The sequence below is a fragment of the Cetorhinus maximus genome, chromosome 6 (assembly GCF_964194155.1).
Source record: "Cetorhinus maximus chromosome 6, sCetMax3.hap1.1, whole genome shotgun sequence".
NCBI lineage: Eukaryota > Metazoa > Chordata > Chondrichthyes > Lamniformes > Cetorhinidae > Cetorhinus > Cetorhinus maximus.
The window spans coordinates 84,660,811-84,683,290 of NC_135884.1; the positions used below are offsets into that span (position 1 = coordinate 84,660,811).

Genomic DNA, 22,480 nt, shown 5'->3' on the forward strand with positions numbered 1-22,480 from the left:
TTTGATTGCTTAAATGTGTTGGTAGAACTAGAGAGCTAATTAAACAAAGAAGCTTCCAGAAAAGACCCAGGCACTGTGCTGTGAGCATCGGTGCAGAGAATCCTTTAAGTTCTGACATATTTTAAAGTATTGTAAATAAACCTGTTTAGATTTGGAACTAGTGCCACCTCTTCATTGCTTAGAGATAAATCGGACATCCAAGATACACAGAAAACTGGCAAATACATAATAAAATGGGCAACAAGTATGGTTGAGAAAAGTTTACTCTTACCATCTCCAGAACCACTTCTTCCATCACAAGGAGATCCTCCCATGTCCTGGGAGTGTTAGGTTTCTGGGTTCAAGGCCTAATGCTCGCTACAGGGATGGACAGTCTGGATGTAGCAGTGATCATAACAAGGCAATCCTTGTACATTGTCGCAGAGCAGAAGGCCAGCGACTATTCGAGCAGCTCACAGAAGCTTTGTCTATAGTTGATACGGAATAAGTGCTCTCAAAAAATACTTGGGCAAAGAATAGTGTGATGACCGAATTATATATATTCCATCAGAGATCCCAGGGAAATGGTGAGTCCATTAAACAATATGTGGCAGCATTGTGGACACTGGCTTCTACATGTAAATTTTGTACACCAACCAATAAGCTAATTTGTGACCAATTAATTGAAAATAATTCAATTCCATGAATTAGGGAATGACTCCTCATGGAGGATGATGATTTAGCCTTAGAAAAAGCTACAATCTTTGATTTAGAACTATTGTTATTGCTGCATTACTCGGAGGTAAATCAGGTATATAGGATATACAGCAAACTGACGAATATGTAACAGGCAGCAAGTGCAAGCATATTCTCAGCCAAAAGTGTACTGTCTGTCATATTGGCAAAGAATGAAAATAGGGGTGCTGGCATTGATTCATGCAACTAACAGGCAGAGAGTCTGGTTTATCCCGAGGCCCACATCAAACATGGCTGCACTGTGTAAAACCAGACTTTGGTGTTGTCTGCAACCTGCATGATAAAGCTTTTGAAATATATTTCCTTAAATGTGGAGCTTGGTGGGGTAAGGGGAGGGTGGGGGGAGAGAAACACCCCAGTTGCTACCCCATTGATTGGTCAGTCTGTTGTAATCACTGTTGTAAATTGTGTACAAAATGGCTGCAACTTTTACCTATAATATAAGTCATTTCATTTCAGACGTGATCTGGTGTATGTGAAGTGCATTGAAATGGCTGCTGACATATTTGATAAGGCACAATACAAATGCAAGACTTTTTTCAATCATATTCCTGTGGTAGAATTACGTTATGTGCTTGACTCGAGAGTCCTTGACGCTGACGCTGCGTCTCGAGAGGAAGGGAAATGCATTTCTACTGCTCAGAACTGTCTGTCTTCAAACCGGATCATGAGGGCAAAAGTCATTAAACAGGGAAAAGGAAACATTGGTTATTATTTGAAATGGTTAGCAGATCATCGGGAAATGGGCTGAAAATAAACAAACAGTCATAATAAGAAGCTTCCTAAAACTATTCAGCTACAGAATGTGAGAGTCAGATGCTAGCAGTCCTGCCCCTCCCAGTCTTGGGCCTAGAGGACCTAATCCTCAGGGGATTGTAATGAAATCTAACCCAGTTATTTGTCCCCCATCCAGCCCCAAATCTGAATTACATTGAACACTGTAACAGATGTAAATTGCCTGCAGCTGCCTTCTATATTTAGCTGTACATTATTGCTACCACATCTCAGACAGACACACCAGCCAAGCTAGTAAACTGGATGTACACCAGCTCTTCAAATATCTGTTTACAGAACTCTCCTGGTGCCTCATTTGATGAAGGCACTGAGTCAAGCAAGCCAGGAGGTCTCTCTTTCAATTTCTCCAATCTGAACCATGCTAGGGGTTGTTACAATGTGTCTCAGCAGACCCTGGGATTGGGAGAAGGAAAATAACGCAATCACATTCCCAGTTTCCCATTGCCACCCACTGCTCTTAGCTGAAAAGTGCATATACTGGGACATCGAGTGAGGAGAGAACTGGGCATCAGCATGATGCACCCCATGACCGAACAGGCAGCTACCATTCACTGCCTCGGCTCTTAGCAGCTTGGACAAGCTAGAGTAGAGTAGTGTATCCAGTTCTGAGTGCCACACTTGAGGAAGGATATGAAGGCTTTAGAGAGGGTGCAGAAAAGATTCACGAGAATGGTTCAGGGATGAGGAAGTTCGGTTATGAAGATAAATTGGAGAAGTTAGGACTATTTTCCTTGGAGAAAAAAAGGTTTGAGAAGTGATTTGATAGAGGTGTTCAAAATCATGAGGGATCTGGACAGAGTAGCGAGAGAGAAACTTCCCACTTGTGAAAGGATTGAGAACGAGCGGGCACAGATTTAAAGTAATTAGTAAAAGAAGCAAAAAAGTGATAGGAGGAGAAACTTTTTTTACGCAGCGAGTGGTTAGGGTTTGGAAGGCACTGCCTGAGAATGTGACCGAGGCAGGTTCAACTGAAGCATTCAAAAGGGAATTAGACTGTTATCTGAAAAGGAAGAGTGTGCAGGGTCACGGGGAGAAGGCAGGGGAATGGCATTAAGTGAATTGCTCAACCGGTGAGCTGGTGCAGACACGATGGACTGAATGAACTCCTTCTGCGCCGTAACAATTACGATTCTGTGAAGTACCAGAGGACGATCAGGTTGCATGGAGCTGTACTCTGTCGAGAGCCCACATCTTCAGCAGAGGAACTGGGATTGGTGGCCATGCCTTCAGACAACCAAGCTTTAAGCTTTTGAATTCCTTCCCCAAACCCCTCGACCTTCCCGTAGGAAGTGTTTGGAGGTATTTTTCTACATCAAAGGCATTAATTAAATACTTTGTCTTCTTAGGCAGTCCCTCAGGATCAAGGATGACTTGCTTCCACTCTGGGTTCAATACAAGTTGTTGCTTTACCGCCGAAGCCAAGCTGGTCTCCGTCTGATGCCCACACTCAAGGACTTCCAGCAATTGGCCGTTGCCCAGGACTGAGAACACTAGCTTTCCAAAGCACCTCAGGTTAACGTCTCATTCCAAAGATGGCACCACCACCAGCAATGTAGCACACCCCCAGTACTGCACCAAAGTGGCAGATTGATTACGTGCTCAAGTCTCTGGAGTGGGACTTGAATTCAATTGTAGAATCCCGAATCCACCCAAACTCAAAGCTCCTAATGGCTCAGACCAGGGATGGCATCAGGGCCTGTAAGGCTTCACTACTCACTATTCTCAGCCAGCAGAAAGTCATTTTACAATCTTTTAATTGACTGCACATTTGCTCTATTAATGATCAATATTAAACCTCATTGCACCACTGTCCCCTAAAGACTTGGGCCGTGGAACAAAGATGTGATTGAACTCCACATATCGAATAAAAGCAAGGCCTTGTGCAGCCCCCCAGAGAAGCTTCTTTGTGTGTGTTTCCTTTCTCCATCTTCTCCCCCTCCTTCATACAAGGCCTTACTGTGAGGGAAACCTATTCCAAGTCTGCTTAATAAGCCTCTCACTATATAAGGCAACACTCTGAAGCAAACATTCATCAGTTCATCAAGGAAAGGATGGGTATGAGCAGGGTAGATTTTGACCTGTCAATAAGTATAGTGGTGAAATAAAATTTAAACAACCCACGATCCTTCACTGTCACAGAACAAACTACATTTATATAGCACCACTAACGTGGAGCAAAATTCCCAAGGCATTTCACAAGACCATTATCAAATAAAAATTGACATATAAGGAGATATTAGGCCAGGTGACAAAAAGCTTGATCAAAAAGGAAGATTTTAAGGGACATCTCAAAGAGTTGGTGATGCTTAGAGAGGGGATTCCACTCAGGCAGCTGAAGACACAACCACTAATGTTGGAGCGAAGAACATCAGGGAAGCGCAAGAGACCAGAATTAGATGAGTGCACATATCAGAGGGATGCAGAGCTCGCAGAAATGAATTAAACAGGGAGGATCGAGGCCATGGAGGAATTTGAACACAAGGATGAGAATTTTGAAATCAAGGCAGTTTAGTCCAGATATCAGTGCCAGTTGGGTGACTTCTGCTGTGTTCATATGTAACATACATACAAATTAGGAGCAGGAATAGGCCAATCAACCCCTCAAGCCTGCTCCCACCATTCAATAAGATCATGTCTGATCTGATTGTAACCTCCCGCCTACCTCCGATAACCTTTCACCACCTTGCTTATCAAGAATATATCTACCTCTGCCTCAAAAATATTTAGGCTCTGCTTCCACTGCATTTTGAGGAAGAGAGTTCCAAATACTCACAACAGTCTGAGAGAAAAAATGTCCACATCTTTGTCGTAAGTGGGCAACCCCTTATTCTTAAAAGGGTGACCCCTAGTTTTAGATTCTCCCACAAAAGGAAACATCCTCTCTCCACATCCACCCTGTCAAGACCCCTCAGGATCTTAAAGGTTTCAATTAAATCACTTCTTTCTCTTCTAAACCTAGCCTGTCCACCTTTCCTTTATTATTCTAGTAAACCTTCCCTGCATGGCTTTTAATGCATTTACATCCTTCCTTAATTAAGGAGACCAATACTGTACACAATACTCCAGATGTGGTCACACCAGTGCAGTAACTGAAGTATAACCTCACTACTTTTATATTCAATTCCCCTTGCAATAAACAATAACATTCTATTAGCTTTCCTAATTATCTGCTGTGCCTTCATACTAACCTTTTGTGATTCATGCACTCGGACACCCAGATCCCTCTGCATTTCAGAGCTCTGCAATCTATCACCATTTAGATAATATGCTTTTTTATTCTTCCTGCCAAAATGGACAATTTTACACTTTCCCACATTATACTCCATTTGCCAGGTTTTTGCCCAGTCACATAACCTATGACCCTTTTGTTCCCTTCACATCTGACTATCCTGCTTATCTTTGTGTCATCAGCAAATTTAGCAACCATAATTGGGTCCCTTCATTCAAGCCATTTATATAAATTGTAAAAAGTTGAGGCCCTAGCACTGATCTCTGAGACACATCACTCATTACATCCTGCCAACCAGAAAAAGACCCATTTATGCTGACTCTCTGTTTCCAGTTAGCTAGCCAATGTGTTAACCCCTACACCATGAACTTTTATTTTCCACAACAACCTTTGGTTTGGCACCTTATTAAATACCTTCTGGATGTCTTCAGTAAGATGCATGGTAAGTAGGTAGGGTTGCCAACTGTGATTAAATGTATTCCTGGAGCTTTCATCATGTGACTTGCCCCCACACATCAGCCATTAGTCACCCAACATATCCACCCTTGTGACAGACTGCCTTCCTACACCAATTGGAAAGCAAAAAGCCTTATTACCCAATTGGATGATGCTTGACCGTCAGCTAAACAGCTCCCACTACACCACTTGCACCCCCCCACCCACCCACATGTACCCCCTGCCCCATTTTCAATATTTCTAACTGGTAAAGAGAAATGTTCAAAGAAAATGACAACCAAAAAAAGGCCAAATCTTTTTTAATGTCCCAATGGATTTTCTCCAGAGTTGCACACAGCAATGACTTGGAGATTGATCTTCAATTCCTAGAGACTCCAGACCAATCCTGGAGGGTTGGCAACCCTATGTAAGCTATGTTAAACCTTTATAAAATCACAGATAGGCCCCGGTTAGAGTACTGTGTCCAATTCTGCACATCACACTTTACGAAGCAAGCCATGGCCTTGGAGGGGGGTGAACAGAGTATCTGTTAGAATGGTACTAGGGGTAGGGGGCTTCAGTTATATGGAAAGACCAGAGAAGCTGGAATGATTCTCATTGGAGCAGAGAAGGTTAAGGGGAGATTTAAAGAGGTGATCAAACTATGATAGCTTTTAATAGAGTTGATAGAGCAAGGGGAGTGGGACTAATTGAATAATGCTTTCAAGAGCTGGCACAGGCATGATGGGCTGAATGGCCTCCTTCTCTGCTCAATGATTCTACACAGTACTTTTGAAAGGTTGGGAAGGCTTTGCAGGTTAAGGCAAACACCCCTGTCTACTTTTGAAGAGTAGTCCTGTTTTGATAGTGGTTACCTGGCAAACTGAAAAGCATTTTTTTTTAAAAAGCGAAACAGTTTAAGATGTGCATACTCTAGTAGAGTTACTCTAGTAGAATTATTTTGTTTTCTCGTAGGCTTGACTGGGCTTGTATTGTGTACACAAGCCTGGTTCCCATTTTGCACAGATGCACAGTGACTTTATTTTGTTGGGTGTGCCCCACTTGTCTCTGTTTTCATACACAATTTCTCCCTCTCTCTCCAAGCCAAAAGATATGGAGACAGAAGGAGCTTCCTTGCCTCCTTTTGCTATACATCCCAAGCTGCTGAACACTTAACTGCTGGCTGTGCGAGACCGCACCCAGTCTTGATTTAAGAGCCCAGTGGTTGAGTGTCAGAGCTTTCAACCCTGGGGAGTGAGTCCAGCTGATCCTGGCTGTAACACCCACATTAAACAGTCAACAGGCATCAACCAGGAGAAGGAAGTTGGCAGAATTTCCTCTTCCTGAGCACAGAGACACTTTTAATGGATCATCTGAAAGAGGAGAGGGAGAGGTCGGGAGAGAGAGAGAGAGAGAAAAAGAGAGAGAAAGCAGGAATGAACAAGCAGGGAATCAAAAAGATCATTATAAGAACAATTAACATTTATATAGTGCCTTCAATGTAATGAAACATCACAGAACAAAGTATGAACAAAGAGCCACAAAAGGAAATATTATGTCAGATGACCAAAAGCTTGCTCACACATGTGAGACATAAGGAGTGTCTTAAAGGAGGAAAGCAAGGTAGAGAGGTGGTCAAGTGTAGGGAGGATAATCCAGAGTTTGGGGCCTAGGCAACAAAAGCGTTGCCACCAATGGTGGAGTGACTAAAATTAGGGATGCACAGGAGGCCAGAATTGGTTATCTTGGATGGCTGTGGGGCTGCAAGGGATTACAGAGATAGGGAGAGGGAAGGCCATGGAAGGATTTGAAAACAAGGATGAGGAGGAGAATTGTAAAAACAAGTGCTTGCTTGTCTGGGAACCATTGTAGGTCAGTGAGCATAGGGGTGATACGGGAATAGGACTAGATGTGAGTTAAGACACAGGCAGCAGAGTTTTGGATGACCTCAGGAGGGTAGTATGTGGGAGACCAGCCCAGGAGTGCATCGGAATAGTGAAGTCCAGAGGTAATGAAGGCTTGAATGGTGGTTTCAGCAGCAGATGAGCTGAGGCAAGAGTGCAGTCGGGCAATCTTACAGAATGGAAATAGGCAGTCTTTGCGATGGTACAGAGATGAGGTTAGAAACTCACCTTGGGATCAGATATAACACCAAGGTTCCAAACAGACTGGCTTACTCTCAGACTGTTCCAAGGGAGAGGTGTGGAGTCAGTAGTACATAGCCATGCGACAGTACCATCCCTTTGACTGGAATTGTTTAATCCCATCTCCCTGCCCTTCCCCCTTGTATCATTTTCCATTCTTCCCTGTCAAATACATATCCCATTCTCCTGTTAAAGGGGTGCTATAGTCTGTACCTCAATAACCCCTTGTGGGAAAGCAATTCTCACAAAGCTGCTGTGTGAAAATATCTCCGCTATTTCTCTCTTCATTCTTTTTGTGATCATTCTCAAGTTCGAAAAATAGACAAATAAAGGATTTGGCCAAATGTGGCATTCAGCCTCATTTCTAATGCGACCTTATACATGGCTCAGTTACAAGGACACACACCACATGCTCACAATTGTGTCAATGCTATGGAGTGGATCACTAACTTTCTTACTTATTCTTTTAATGGGATGTGGGTGTCACCAGAAAGGCCAGCTTTTGTTGCCCATCCCTAATTACCCCCAAACTGAGTGGCTTACTAGGCCATTTCAGAAGGTAGTTAAAAGTCAACCACATTGCTGTGGGTCTGGAGTCACATGTAGGCCAGACCAGGTAAGGACAACAGATTTCTTTCCCTAAAGGACATAAGTGAACCAGATGGGTTTTTACAACAATCGATGATAGTTTCATGGTCACCATTACTGAGACTAGCTTTCAATTCCAGATTTTATTAATTGAATTTAAATTCCACCAGCCGCCAAAGTAGGATTTGAACCCGTGTTCCCAGAGCATTACTACAGTACTGATATTACCACTACATCACCATCTTCCCTCCTCAACTCGGTGTCAGTGGTTCAATGGGCAGCACTCTCACTTCTAAGTCAAAGGTTCAAGCCCCACTCCAGAGACACAAAAAATCCATTTTGACACTCCAGTGCAGCATTGGTGGTGGTGGGTGAGTGGGGGGTGGTGCTGCACTGTCAGAGGTGCTGCCGTTCGGATGAGGCATTAAACAGAGGTCCTGAATTCACTCTGAGGTGGATGCAAAAGATCCCAAAGCAGAACTCAAGGAATAGGAACATAGTTCACTCCGACACCCAGGCCAATATTTGTTCCTCAACCAGGATCATTAGAACATTGCTGTACACAAATTAGATGCTGCGTTTCCTACATTACAACAGTGACACTTCATTGGCTGAAATGTGCTAAAGGACACGCTGAGGTCACGAAAGATGCCCTTCAAACACGAGTCTTTCATTTTGTTCAAGCAACAATATTTAGAGGTGCTTTTTAGCTGAATGATGATATTATCATAAATGCACAGCTCCCTTTAAATCTCAGGTCTCTCCTGACAGACCTGGATGCTCAGACTGATTCACATATCAATCTCCGCAACTCACTTACAGCTGTTCACTCCTGTATTTTAGAAGTGATCTTTTTACCAACGGGGCAGATTGGCTATACTCAGTAGAGCACTATGTTGCTTCAGCATCTTCTTCCTTATGCTTTTCATTTGGAATTTCTATGGTTGGATATAGGGCGCTGACACACTCGTGTCTCTCATTCCTTCCAACTCTCATAATTAGCAGTAGTTTCCTGGAGACAACACAAGTTCCTGTCTCCCACTCATGGGTCACTGTCTCCAACATGTGTTTGAATGGTGCTTGCAATTCCCGCTCTTTTTGATGCTCTCTCTCACTCGAGTGCTAATAGAGGGCTTTTACGGTCGCTAAGAATGCTGGGATAGCACTACTTCCATTGCTACCTCTTATTCTCCAGCAGTGGAAAACATTGGCAAGTTGCACATTCAGGTAACCTTGGTTTTCTTGGTTTCCCTATCAGAGGAAATAAATTCTCTAAATCTACTCTATCAAATCTTTTTAATATTTTGAACACCTTGATCACTCGGTCTTCTATACTCAAGAGAATACAAGCCAAGTTGATGCAAACTTTATGTCACCTGTGGCTCAATTGGCACCACTCTCATCTCTGAGTTAGATAGTCGTGTGTTCAAGTCCCACTCCAGTACTTGAGCACAAAAACCAAGCCTGACATGCCACTGCAGTACTGAAGGAGTGCTACACTGTGGAAGGTGCCATTAAACCAAGGCCCCGTTTCTCAGCTGGACGTAGAAGATCTCATGACACTATTTCAAAGGGGAGCTTTCCCCAGTCTCCTGCCCAATACTGATTCCTCAAACAATATGGCAAATACAGATTATCCAGCCATTATTACATTGTTGTATGTGGGAGTATGTGGGAGCTTGCTGTGTGTAAACTGACTGCCACGTTTCCTACAACAGTGACTACACTCCAAACGTACTTCATTAATTGTAAAACACTTTGGGACATTCTGTGGTTGTGAAAGGCACTATATAAATGCTAGTAGTTTTTTCATAACTTAGCACAGATTTACCAGGGTGATACCAGGGTTATGACCCCTTCAATACCAGTAGTCCCTTTCTGAGAAGCAGTGACCAAAACTAAATACAGTATTGCAGACCAAATCTAACCAGGGCCCTGTACAACAGAAGCTTATCTTCCCCCCCACTTTGTAATCCAGCTATGTTCCAAATTAGAGTTAGCCCATTCAGGAGGAGGGTCTGGAAGCACTTATTCCACATAAAAAGGGTAGTGGAAATCTGGAACTCTCTCCTCAAAACGGCTGCACTTGCTGGGACAATTGAAGCTTTCACGACGGAGATTGATAGGTTTATTTTTTAATAAGGTGAGGATGTCACAGGATAAAAATGGAATAAAGGCAGCCAAATGGAGTTGAGGTATAGATCAATGCCAATCCAATTCAATGGCAGAGCAGGCTAGAGAGGCTGAATGGCCTTCTGCTAGTCCTATGAATGGAAAAAGAGAATCGGAAAATCTGCCAGGATTCCCACTCCTGGTTGCAGTCCAGTGACTCCTGTTGGTCATTGGGTGCATGTAGACCTTTGGGTCAATGATAGGGTTCAGTGTGGATACAGTATCTATAGAGGTCAAAAAACCCCAGCAACAGTCACTCTGCAGCTTGCATGGGATGAATGGGAGCAGACGATCTGCTTGTGGGACTGTGTCCTAGCAAGAGTTAGCACCTCCAGAAGAATAAAAGGGAAAGGTGGAGAAGAATATGCACTAAAATAACCTGCCGTCACATAGTAACAGTCAAATTTGGGAGCATGTTGTCACTTGAAGGTAAACATCAAGAGAAAATGGGCAAAGTCACTCAGGATGATCTATAGTTTAGAAGTGTAACTCCCTGCCAATTCAGGATACGGGGTAGACAATTTAGGACTGAGATGAGGAGAAATTTCTTCACCCAGAGAGTGGTGAGCCTGTGGAATTCGCTACCACAGAAAGTAGTTGAGGCCAAAGCATTGTATGTTTTCAAGAAGGAGTTAGATATAGCTCTTGGGGTGAAAGGGATCAAAGGATATGGGGAGAAAGCGGGAGCAGGCTATTGAGTTGGATGATCAGCCATGATCATGATGAATGGCGGAGCAGGCTCGAAGGGCCGAATGGCCTACTCCTGCTCCTATTTTCTATGTTTCCAAGCAGAGTAAATTGGCCAAAGCAATTCTCTTGAAGCAGTTTTTTGCTCACATCTAGAGAACAGAAGCTTGGTGCCGTTGCCATTCAAACAGTCTGACCTACTTTCTCATGGACTGTTGCTTTTATAGCTTTCCAGAGTATAAACAGTTTAACAATAGTCACACATACCTGGCACCAACTTCCGACACACCCTTGGCAAATGCCAAGAACGTGGGGGAAAAATAGCAACCAAAGATAAAGAGGCGGTGGAGATTTCTATCAGAGTTGGAAAGATTGGAGCAGGAGGTTTCCTGACAAACACTTCAGAATTATAGAACATCCCAGTGCAGAAGCAGGCAAACACATCTGTGCGGTTCTTTGTCAGCTGTGTCTCAGTGAGTAGCACATTCCCCTGAGTCAGAAGATTGCCAGTTCAAATCCCACTCTGGATACTTGAGCATCTTATCCAGGGTACTCCATGCCAGATGGAAGGAGTATTGCACTGTCGAGGGTGCCATCTTTCAGATGAGACACTAAAAACCATTTAATAGTCATTTTTTCTAAGCAACTCCTTTCTAAGAGATTTGATGTACTCCTGCTGCAACAACAGTTTGTGCTAGAGAATTCCACATTCAAATTATCCCATCTGCTGTAAACATTTCCCCACCACTAAGTTCTTTTTGTTGCCATTTTAAATTGTGCACTCTCGCTGCTGTTTGCTGACCAGTGCAAACAAGTAACATCATTACTCACATTCTTCAAAGTTGTCATAATGTTGAAGGCCTCTATCAGGCCACCCTTCAAATCACCGGCAAAGAGAACCCTCATTTCTCAAGCCTCTCCTCATAACAGTGGTCTCTTACCTCAGGTAAAATCAAAGGGTTTTTTTTTTGAACAAGGCACATTTTGCAAATTGTGTTTATACTCTTCTTAGGAGATGCCCAGAACTGTACACAGAACTCCAACTGCAGCTTAATGTGTACATGTTTAATGCCAGTATTTTATGCTGTTCTGCTGTCCTTACCCTAACGCGCTCATTCACCCATCACCCCTGAACTCACTCATCTACACTGGCTCCCTGTCCAGCAATGATTTGAAGGGTGGCCTGATAGAGGCCTTTAACATTATGACAACTTTGAAGAATGTGAGTAATGATGTTACTTGTTTGCACTGGTCAGCTAACAGCAGCGAGAGTGCACAATTTAAAATGGCAACAAAAATAATTTAGTGGTGGGGAAATGTTTACAGCAGACGGGGTAATTTTATATTCACATTCATGTTTTCAAATCCCACCATGGCCTTGCTCCTCCCCATCTCTGGAATCTGCAGCCCCACAACCTTCTGAGATCTCTGCGCTCCCCCAATTCTTGCACACACCCGACTTCCACCACTCCACCAGTGGCAGCTGTGCCTTCAGCTGCCTTGGCCCTATGCTCTGGAATTCCCTTCTTAAATGACTTTGCCTCTCTCTCTCATCCTTTTCACTGCTGCATAAAGGCAGTCTGATCAAACTGGTCAACTGTCCGAAAATCGCCTTATTTATTTCGGTGTCAAATTTTGTTTGATAATGCTCCTATGGGGCATCCCTGGGATCATTTTCCATCCGAAAGGCGCTATATAAATACAAGTTGTTGTTATCTCCAAGAACCCATCAGAGCTCCCTGAAGCTCTTCAGCCTCGAAACCGTACCTTACTGAGCAGTGGTGTTAACGGATGGAAGTATCTTGATCTCAAAGGATCTTGAAGTTTCTGTGTATTTTTAAAAATATTCTACCTATTCTCCTGTAGTGTTCTTCAAATTTTGTTTAGGTGGACCTGTAAGATCCCAACGCTTTATTTTGAAGAAGAGCAGGGAGATCACTTGGTTATTCCCTCAACCAACAAGCTGATTAAGTGATCATTTATTCTCATTTGCTGTTGCGGGATCTGGCTATGTACGTTTTGGTTACTGTGTTAACCTGCAAAACAACAGTGCCTACACTACAGAAGTCCTCCATTGGCTGTGAGTTGCTTTGCACATCCTGAGAACATGAGAAATATCAAAGAAGCGCATATCTCTTTCCTTTGTTTCATGATATTTGTGTCCAACACCTCTCGATGAGGATTGCTGGGTTAGGATATAAAGGCACCCATAAAACCATATTGAAATTCTTCCAAGTCAAGCAGCAATTCTTGACTTCTCAAGATGTTCTTGCTAGCCTCTGTAAATGTCATTAGGGATTGTATGCTTTTTTAAATCAATTTGATTCTATCTTTAATTTCCTCAATTGGCCATGGATACTGTGTCCATCCCCTAGCATCTTTCTTTCTCAGTGGAATGTTTCTTTGCTGAGTATTATGAAATAGCTCTTTAAATGTCTGCCACTGCATCTCTTCAGAGGTCCTTCAGAGGTCACAACATGTAAAGAAGGTTTTAAACTAAAGTCAATCAGGGTGAGGGATCAAGTGAGGGAAGATGTGGTAAATTAAAGAGAGAAGACAAGGCAAGAGATCAAGGTAACAATAAGGGAAATGATAATCGGAGCATGGCAATAAGTGACAGAGCTTACTGAGCCAGCAGACAAGGCTAGAGGTTGCAAAAATAAATAAAAGGACAGAATTAAATGCCCTGTATCCAAATGCACATAGCATTTATAACAAAGCAGATGAATGGTCAGCTCAAATAGAAATACATATGTACGATCTGAGCCATTACAGAGACATGGCTCCAAAATAGCAAAGGCTGGGACCTGAAGATTCAAGGGTCCATGACATTTGGAAGGGCAGGAAGCTAGGAGGCGGTGGTGGGCTGGCTTGTTATTTAAGGATGACATTAGCACAATACAGAGCAATTACGTTAGTGCTGAAGGTCAATAGGTAGAATCAGTTTGGGTAGAGATAAGAAATTGTAAAGGTAGGAAGTCACTTGTGGGAGTGGTTTATAGGCTCCCTAACAGTAACCACTCTGTAGGATGGGGTATACAGGAGGAAATAATGGGGCCTTGTGACAAATGTACGGTGTTAATCATGGGTGATTTTAATCTACATATAGATTGAACGATTCAGATTAGCAAAGCAGCTGGAAGATGAGTTCATAGAGTATTCTAAGGACAGTTGGAGAAGCACATTCTAGAGCCAACCAGAGCTATTCTAGACCTGGTAATGTGCAATGAGTAAGGATTAATTGATAACCTCATAGTACAGGTGCCCCTAGGTAGCAGTGGCCATAACAGGATTGAGTTTCACAATCAGTTTGAGGGAGACAAGAGTGGGTCCAAGACTAGTGCTTTAAACTTAAATAAGGGCAATTATGAGGGTATGAAGACAGAGCTGGCTAAAGTGAGCTGAGAAATTAGGTTAAGGGGTAGGTCAGTAGAGATGCAGTGGCAGACATTTAAAGAGCTATTTCATAATACTCAGCAAAGAAACATTCCACTGAGAAAGAAAGACGCTAGGGGATGGACACACCATCCATGGCCAATTGAGGAAATTAAAGATAGTATCAAATTAATTTTAAAAAAGCATACAATTCTGAGAAGATTAGTGGCAGGCCAGAAGATTGGACAGAATATAAGAAACAGCAAAGAAAGACTGAAAGAATAATAAGGAGGGAGAAATTAGAGTTTGAGAGAAAGTTAGCAGGAAATATAAAAATAGATAGTCAGGGTTTCTATAAGTATTTAATAAGGAAAAGAGCAAATAAAGTGTACATTGGTCCTCTAGAGAGTGGGAGTGAGGAATTAATAATGGAAAATAAGCAAATAGCGGATGAATTGAACAGATATTTTGCTTTTGTCTTCACTGTAGAGGATGCAAATAACATCCCAGAAATAATTGTGAATCAGGAGGTGAAAGAGAGAGAGGAACTTAATTACAATCATCAGGGAAAGGGTACTAAGAAAATTATCAGAACTAAAAGCTGACAAGTCCTCAAAGCCCAGATGGAGTTCAATCTAGGGTCTTAAAAGAAGTGGCTGCTGAGATAGTAGATGCATTGGTTTTAATTTTCCAAAATTTCCTAGATTCTGGAAAGGTCTCATCAAATTGGAAAATAGAAAATGCGACTCCCCTATTCAAGAAAGGAGGGAGACAGAAAGCAAGAAACCACAGGCCAGTTAGCTTAACCTCTGTCATAGGGAAATTGCTGGAATCTATTATTGAGGAGGTTATAGTAGGGAACTTAGAAAATCTCAATGCAATCAGGCAGGCTCGACATGGTTTTGTGAAATGGAAATCGTGTTTGATTAATTTATTAGAGTTCTTTGAGGAAGTAACCAACAACGTGGATAAAGGGGAGCTTGTGGACGTGCTGTAATTAGATTTCCAGAAGACATTCGACAAGATGCCACATCAAAGGTTACTACGTAAAATAAGAGCTCATGGTTCAGGGGGTAACATATTAGCATGGATAAAAGATTGGTTAGCTAGCAGGAAACAGAGGGTTGGCATAAATGGGTCATTTTCAGGTTGGCAAGGTGTAATGAATGGAGTACCACAGGAATCAGTGCTGGGGCCTCAACTCTTTACAATTTACATAAATGATTTGGATGAAGGGACCGATTGTGTGGTTACTAAATTTGCTGATGACACAAAAATAGGTAGGAAAGTAAATTGTGAAGAGGACATATGGAGGCTGCAAAGGGATGTATACATAGGTTAAGTGAGTGGGCAAAAAATTGGCAGATAGAGTATAATGTGTGAAAATATAAACTGGTCCACTTAGTCAGGGAGAATAGAATAGCAGTATATTATCTAAATGCAGAGAGATTGCAAAACTCTGAGGTACAGAGGGATGTGTGTCTTGGTACACAAATCATAAAAAGTGATGGAGATAAGAATAATTTCTTTCTCTCAAGAGGGTCATGAGTCTGTGGAATTTCTTCCCCAGAGAGCGGCAGTGGCAGGATCATTGAATATTTTAAAGGCAGAGGTAGATTGACTCCCTTGTTAGTCAAGAATCTAAGGTTATCGATGGTAGGTGGAAATGTGGATTTGGGGCCACAATCAGATCAGCCATGATCTTATTGAATGGCGGAGCAGGCTCGAGGGGCCAAATGGCCTACTGCTGCTCCTAATTCGTAAGTTTGTTTGTACTGATATTGCAGCTGCATGATATAACCTGTACTTATGAATCTTCTGCACCTCTCCCACATTCTTCTGCTACAGCTGTAGACAACCATTTAGGACCTGGAATTCAAGGAGACTCGCACATGTGATTTCTCCCCTGCATAAGGTCAACTCCATGTTAACCTCTGTCTCCCAAACTAAAAAGCTTAGTGTCAACATAAAACCATGCATCTCTAAAGACTACAGACTCTGACTAAGCCTCACTAGACACTCATTGACTCATCTTGTCTGATCAACTCAGAGCAGAGAAAGACCCAGGACCTATCAATATGCAGTGTACCAAAATGTGTTGACATTCTGCAAGATTTTCACTGTATATATCTGCAATAGGTATCCAGTCAAATATCACCACCCAAGGCGAATAAATAAGGCTTGTGCAATTCAACCAATTTTTACTTACCCCTCATTGGGTGTGAACAGAAACATGCACTGTCCTGATCAACGGAGAGCAGTCAGGGTAAAATTGAAAGGACTAGTACCTCAATCATATAGTTATATCTGGGACTAAATTGTAGATCCACTACAGAACTGGACACTCTCAATCATCCTGTCACACAATACTCTGAAGCCTTTTAGTATGGCGAGCCTTCCACACCCTCGGATAGATTTCTGTGATAGTGTCAGTAACACCCACTCTTCCCTTCACACAGCGTGAAAGGAACAAGAACTTTCTGAGGAAGCATTTGGAAATCCCTTTCATTTTTTCAATAATATACACATGGGGCATTTTATAATGACAGTAATGCTGCATCTAAATTGGCATTTTTCATATCGAATTATCTCATTATTCTGATCACTACTCACCTCACAGACTCAATTTGATGCTGCGTGCTCACCTCAGATATCCATCAAATAAACCATCTGAACCCCTCAATCAGACTCCAGTCTGTAACTCACCCCCCCGGGTATCCATTATTCTATATATAAACCATATGAACCCCTTGATTAGATTTCAGCCTGTAACTCACTCCTTGGCATCCATTATTCTATATATACACACCATCTGAACCCCTCGATCAGACTCCAGCCTGTAATTCACTCCCGGGTATCCATTATTCTATTTATAAACCATATGAACCCCTTGATTAGATTTCAGCCTGTAACTCACTCCTGGGCATCCATTATTCTATATATACACTATCTGAACCCCTCGATCAGACTCCAGCCTGTAATTCACTCCCGGGTATCCATTATTTTATATATAAACCATGTGAACCCCTTGATTAGATTCCAGCCTGTAACTCACTCCCAGGTATCCATTATTCTATGTAGAACACCCTGCACATTGGGAAGTATTCAGAAACTGATCATTAACACTGGAGATCGTGGCTGCCCCAGCATGATTCAACAGAGCCAACGTCCTGAATGAAATTGTTGTGCCCCCACAGGGTTCTTGATGAGACATTCACAGTCGTTTACCGAGCTCAAATGCTTCCTACCTCGAGTGTTTGTCGCCATGTCTGCCACTTTTTGAAACGCATCCAAGAATGCAGCCGCTGCCAGCACGGTGGTCCTGACACGGAGAGAGAGAGGAGAACACGGTGTCAGAAAGAGAACATAAGAACTAGGAGCAGGAGTAGGCAATTCAGTCCCTCGAGCCTGCCCTGCCATTCAATACGATCATGGCTGATCTCATTTCGGCCTCTACTCCAATTTCCTGCCCTCTCCCCATAACCTTTCAACCCACTACTAATTAAAAATCTGTCTATCTCCTCCTTAAACATATTCAGTGTCCCGGCATCCACTGCACTCTGAGGTAGTGAATTCCACAGATTCATGGCCCTTTGAGAAAAGTAATTCCTCCTCATCTCTGATTTAAATCTACCACCCCTTAGCCTAAAACTATGGCCTCTCGTTCTAGAATGCCCCACAAGGGGAAACATCCGCTCCATGTCTACTTTGTCTATCCCCTTTAGCATCTTATATACCTCAATTAGATCTCCTCTCATCTTTCTAAACTCTAGCGTGTATCAGCCTAAACTATGCAATCTCTCCTCATAAGACAAGCCCCGCATCTCTGGAATCAATCTAGTGAACCTCCTCTGAACCGCCTCCAATGCAACTACCTCCTTCCTCAAGTAAGGAGACCAAAACTGTGCACAGTACTCCAGGTGCGGTCTCACCAATGCCTTGTACAGTTGCAACAACACTTCCCTATTTTTATACTCTATTCCTTTAGCAATAAATTCCAAAATTTCAATTGCCTTCCTTATTACCTGCTGTACCTGCATACTAGCTTTCAGCGATTCATGCACAAGGACACCCAGATCCCTCTGCACTGAAGCATTCTGAAGTTTCTCTCCATTTAAATAATAAGTTGCCTTTTTATTCTTCCGATCAAAATAGATAACCTCACACTTATCCACGTTAAACTCCATCTGCCAAATTTTGGCCCATTCACCTAACCTCTCCATATCCATTTGTAAATTTCTTATTTCTTCATTGCAACTTACTTTCCCACATATTTTGGTGTCATCGCAAATTTAGCTATAGTACCTTTTATCCTTGAATCCAAGATATTAATATAGGTTGTAAATAGTTGGGGCCCAAGGACCAAACCCTGTGGCACCCCACTAGTTACAGTTTGCCATCCAGAAAATGACCCATTTATCCCGACTCTCTGCTTTCTGTTGGTTAGCCAATCCTCTATCCAAGCTAATATATTACCCCTAACTCCGTGTGATCTTATCTTGTGTATTAATCTTTTGTCCAGCACCTTATCAAAGGCCTTCTGGAAGTCCAGACATACTACATCTACAGGATCCCCATTATCCGCTTTGCTTGTCACATCTTCAAAGAACTCTAACAAATTAGTCAAATACGACTTACTCTTCATAAAACCATGCTGACTCTGATGGATTGCATTTTGACTTTCCAAATGCCCCATTACTACTTCCTTAATAATGGACTCCAACAATTTCCCAACAACAGACGTTAAACTAACTGGTCTATAGTTTCCTACTTTCTGCCTCCCCTTTTTGAATAAGGGCATTATATTAGTATTTTTCCAATCCACTGGAACCTCTCCAGAATCCAGGAAATTTTGGAATATTATAGCCAATGCATCCACTATCTCCACTGCCACTTCCTTTAAGACCCTGGGATGTAGGCCATCAGGTCCTGGGGACTTGTCATCCTTTAATCCCAATTGTTTGCTCAGTACTTTTTCTCTAGTGATGGTGATTGTTCTAAGTTCCTCCTTCTCTATACCCTCTGCACTACCTGTTACTATTGGGGTGGTACTAGTGTCCTCCACCGTGAAAACTGAGGCAAAATATTGATTAAGCGTCTCTGCCATTTCTGCGTTCCCCACTATTAACTCCCCAGTCTCATCCTCCAAGGGACCAACATTCACTTTAGCTATAAAAGCAAAAAACTGTGGATGTTGGAAATCCAAAACAAAAACAGAAACAGAACTACCTGGAAAAACTCAGCAGGTCTGGCAGAATTGGCAGAGAAGAGCACAGTTGCCATTTCGAGTCCTCATGACCCTTCTTGTTTTGGATTCACTTTAGCTACTCTTTTTCCTTTTATATACTTATAGAAGCTTTTGCTATCAGTTTTTACATTTTGCGCTAGTTTTCTTTCATAATTTACCTTTGCTCTTTTTATTATTATTTTATTAATCCTTTGTTGATCTTTAAAAAAGTTTCCCAACCTTCCAGCCTGCCACTGACCTTTGCAATTTGGTATGCCTTAGTTTTTGCCTTTATGTTATCTTTAACTTCCCTGCTTAACAAGAGGTTGCTTAACGGCCTTCACCTCTACAACCCACATTTGATCAGGTGAAATTCCTCTCTGCTCCCTCTCCTTTGCTTCTGTGAAGCTAGTTGGCATCTTCTCAAGCCAACTCCCAGTAAGTGCAAAGATGCACCAAACATGGCTCCTCCCTCAGACAGGGGCACAGGGTCATTGTTGGGCCAAGTTATAAACCAGGGGGCAGCAAAGAGATTTAGGGGCCCACATACAGATACTAAAAGCTCGTAGACAGAACTTTAAATAATTAAAAAGATTAATGTAATGAGATAGGCCTCAATAAATCCAACAAGTAATTCAGGAGAAACCTCTTTACCCTGTGATTGGTTAGAATGAAGAACTTGCTGACACATGGAGTCATCGAGGCAAACGGCATGAATGAATTGAAGGGGAAGCTGGATAAGTACATGACAGAGAGGGGAATAGAAGGATGTGCTGATAGGGTGAGATGAAGTAGGGTGGGAGAAGGCTCGTGTGCAGCATAAACACTGGCACAGATCAGTTGGATGAAAGGCCTGTTTCTGTGCTATAATTCTATTGGAACATTAGTCTTTATTGCAAAGAGGCTGAAAGACAAAAAGAAAGTTATGTTACAGTTAGATAAATATCTGGCCACCACACCTCAGGAAGGATACACCGGCATTGGAGGGAGTTCACACTGGTTCACCAGGAAGGATATCAGGGTAAAAGGATTAAATGATAAGGGTAGCTTGCATAAACTAAGCTCCTATTCCCTTGAGTATAGAAGATGAAGGGATGATCTAATTGAGATCTTTAAGTTGATCAAAGGTTGTGATTTAGCAGATAGGGAGGAGCTATTTCCTTTGTGGGACGAGTCCAGAACAAGACGGCACGACCTTAAAATTAGAGTTAAGCTTTTCAGGGACTTTTTTATTCATTCGCGGGTTGTGGGTGTCGCTGGCTACATCAGCATTTATGATGGCAGGATATTGGCAGGAAGAATCGTTCACACAAAGCATTTAGGATATCTGGAACTCCCACCCCCTGACCAAAAACTGTTCAGGCTGGGCATCAATTGAAAATTTCAAAACGAAGGTTGACAGATTTTTTAGCTCTGGAAAGGGTATTAAGGGTTACAGAACCAGGGTGGGGTCCTAAAATACAGATTAACGATGGTCTCATTGAATAGTGGAACAGACTCAAGGGGATGAATTGTCCTCCTCCTGTTCCTAAGTTCCTAACTGTTGAAGTGAAACTCTGCTACATTTGTGGAGTTGGAACGGTAAGAGGGAAACACTCCTGAGGTTGGGGCTAAGCAACAGAGCTCCGACTCTGATGGCGGAGTTTGGGGGGTGGCGGGGTAAGGGGGGGTGGCGGGGGCATGAATTTTCTCAGTGCCTCCTCTCATTTTGCTACCTTGGCAATTGGCAGTGGCTGAATGCCTGCCAGAGGCAAGACAGCAGAATGGAATTGGACCCTTCCACCCTGCCCCTCCCCCACCACTCCATGTCTAACCGTGATGTGCATGAGCTGGGAGCATGTGAAGCTGGTTGCCTGAAATTTGGAACTTTCTATTCCCAACATGAACCCCAATATACAGAAAGAAAGAGCTCATAGAATGAAAAATTTATTTGGTAGCACAGAACTTGAATATTGCCAAAAAGAGACATACTGCTGATGCTTTTCATCTTGCACTTGTCAGGACAAACACAAGAATGTCAAATTTCAAACAATCACAACAATTTATACTACAGGGAAAAAGGATGCTGATTGGCTGGCAAGTCAACTCTGATTCACCAAGGTGTTGCCATGGTGAAAGTACTTGCTGAACAATCCTGAGTGCACTAATAGCTACACTAACAACCAATTGAGCTCGTAATGTGGCTCATTTATGCTTATTAGAAGCAACATAGATTCACACGCAGGGACCTGTTCTCTGCAAGCAAAAGGAATATGTTCAAGTCTTGCACATTTTTTGAATTTCCGGGAACTTGGGGAACCACTCGGCCAGAGTCGACTTGCCAACCAATCAGCATCCTTTTCTCCTGTAGTAGAAATTGTGGTGAGCATTTCGAATTTGGCATTCCTGCATTTTGTCCTGATGAGTCCAAGTCAAAAAGGTTCACTCTCCAATGGAATACCCCACTCTTGTTGATTTATAGGAACAAAACATACGAACATATGAACAAGGAGCAGTAGGCCATTTAGCCCCTCGAGCCTGCTCCGCCATTTAATAAGCTTATAGCTGATCTGACAGTACCTGAAATCTGCATTCCGCTTAGCCCAATAACCTATCTCCCCCTTGCTTACCAAGAATCTATCCATCTCCACCTTAAAAACATTCAAAGGCTCTGCTTCCACTGCCTTTTCAGAAAGAGAGTTTCAAAGACTCATGACCCTGAGAAAAAATTTCGTCTCATCTGCGTTTTAAATGGGAAACCCCTTATTTTTAAACAGTGACCCCTAAAAGAGGAAACATCCTCTCTATGTCCACCCTGTCAAGACCCCTTAGGATCTTGTATGTTTCAATCAAGTCATCTCTTACTCTTCTAAACTCCAGCAGATACAAGCCTAATCTGCCCAACCTTTCCTCATAAGACAACCTGCCAATTCCAGGTATTAGTATGGTAAACCTTCTCTGAACTGCTTCCAATGCATTTACATCTTTCCTTAAATAAGGTGATCAACACTGTACATAGTACTCCAGATGTGATCTCACAAGCGCTCTGTATATTTTTGTATTCAATTCCCCTCGTAATAAATGATAACATTCTATTAGCTTTCCTAATTACTT

General features: G+C 42.5%; 1 protein-coding gene across 21 annotated transcripts in view; it reads right to left on the bottom strand.

Annotated features, from left to right (window-relative positions):
* LOC144681869 (protein MTSS 2-like) overlaps positions 1-22,480 on the bottom strand; it is a 180,454-nt gene that overhangs the window by 112,820 nt on the left and 45,154 nt on the right. For all 21 annotated transcript variants that reach the window (XM_078543969.1, XM_078543970.1, XM_078543957.1 and 18 more), the window contains exon 3: positions 17,409-17,482. In XM_078543969.1, the coding sequence (XP_078400095.1) occupies positions 17,409-17,482 (74 nt within the window). The remainder of the gene's footprint in view (positions 1-17,408; positions 17,483-22,480) is intronic.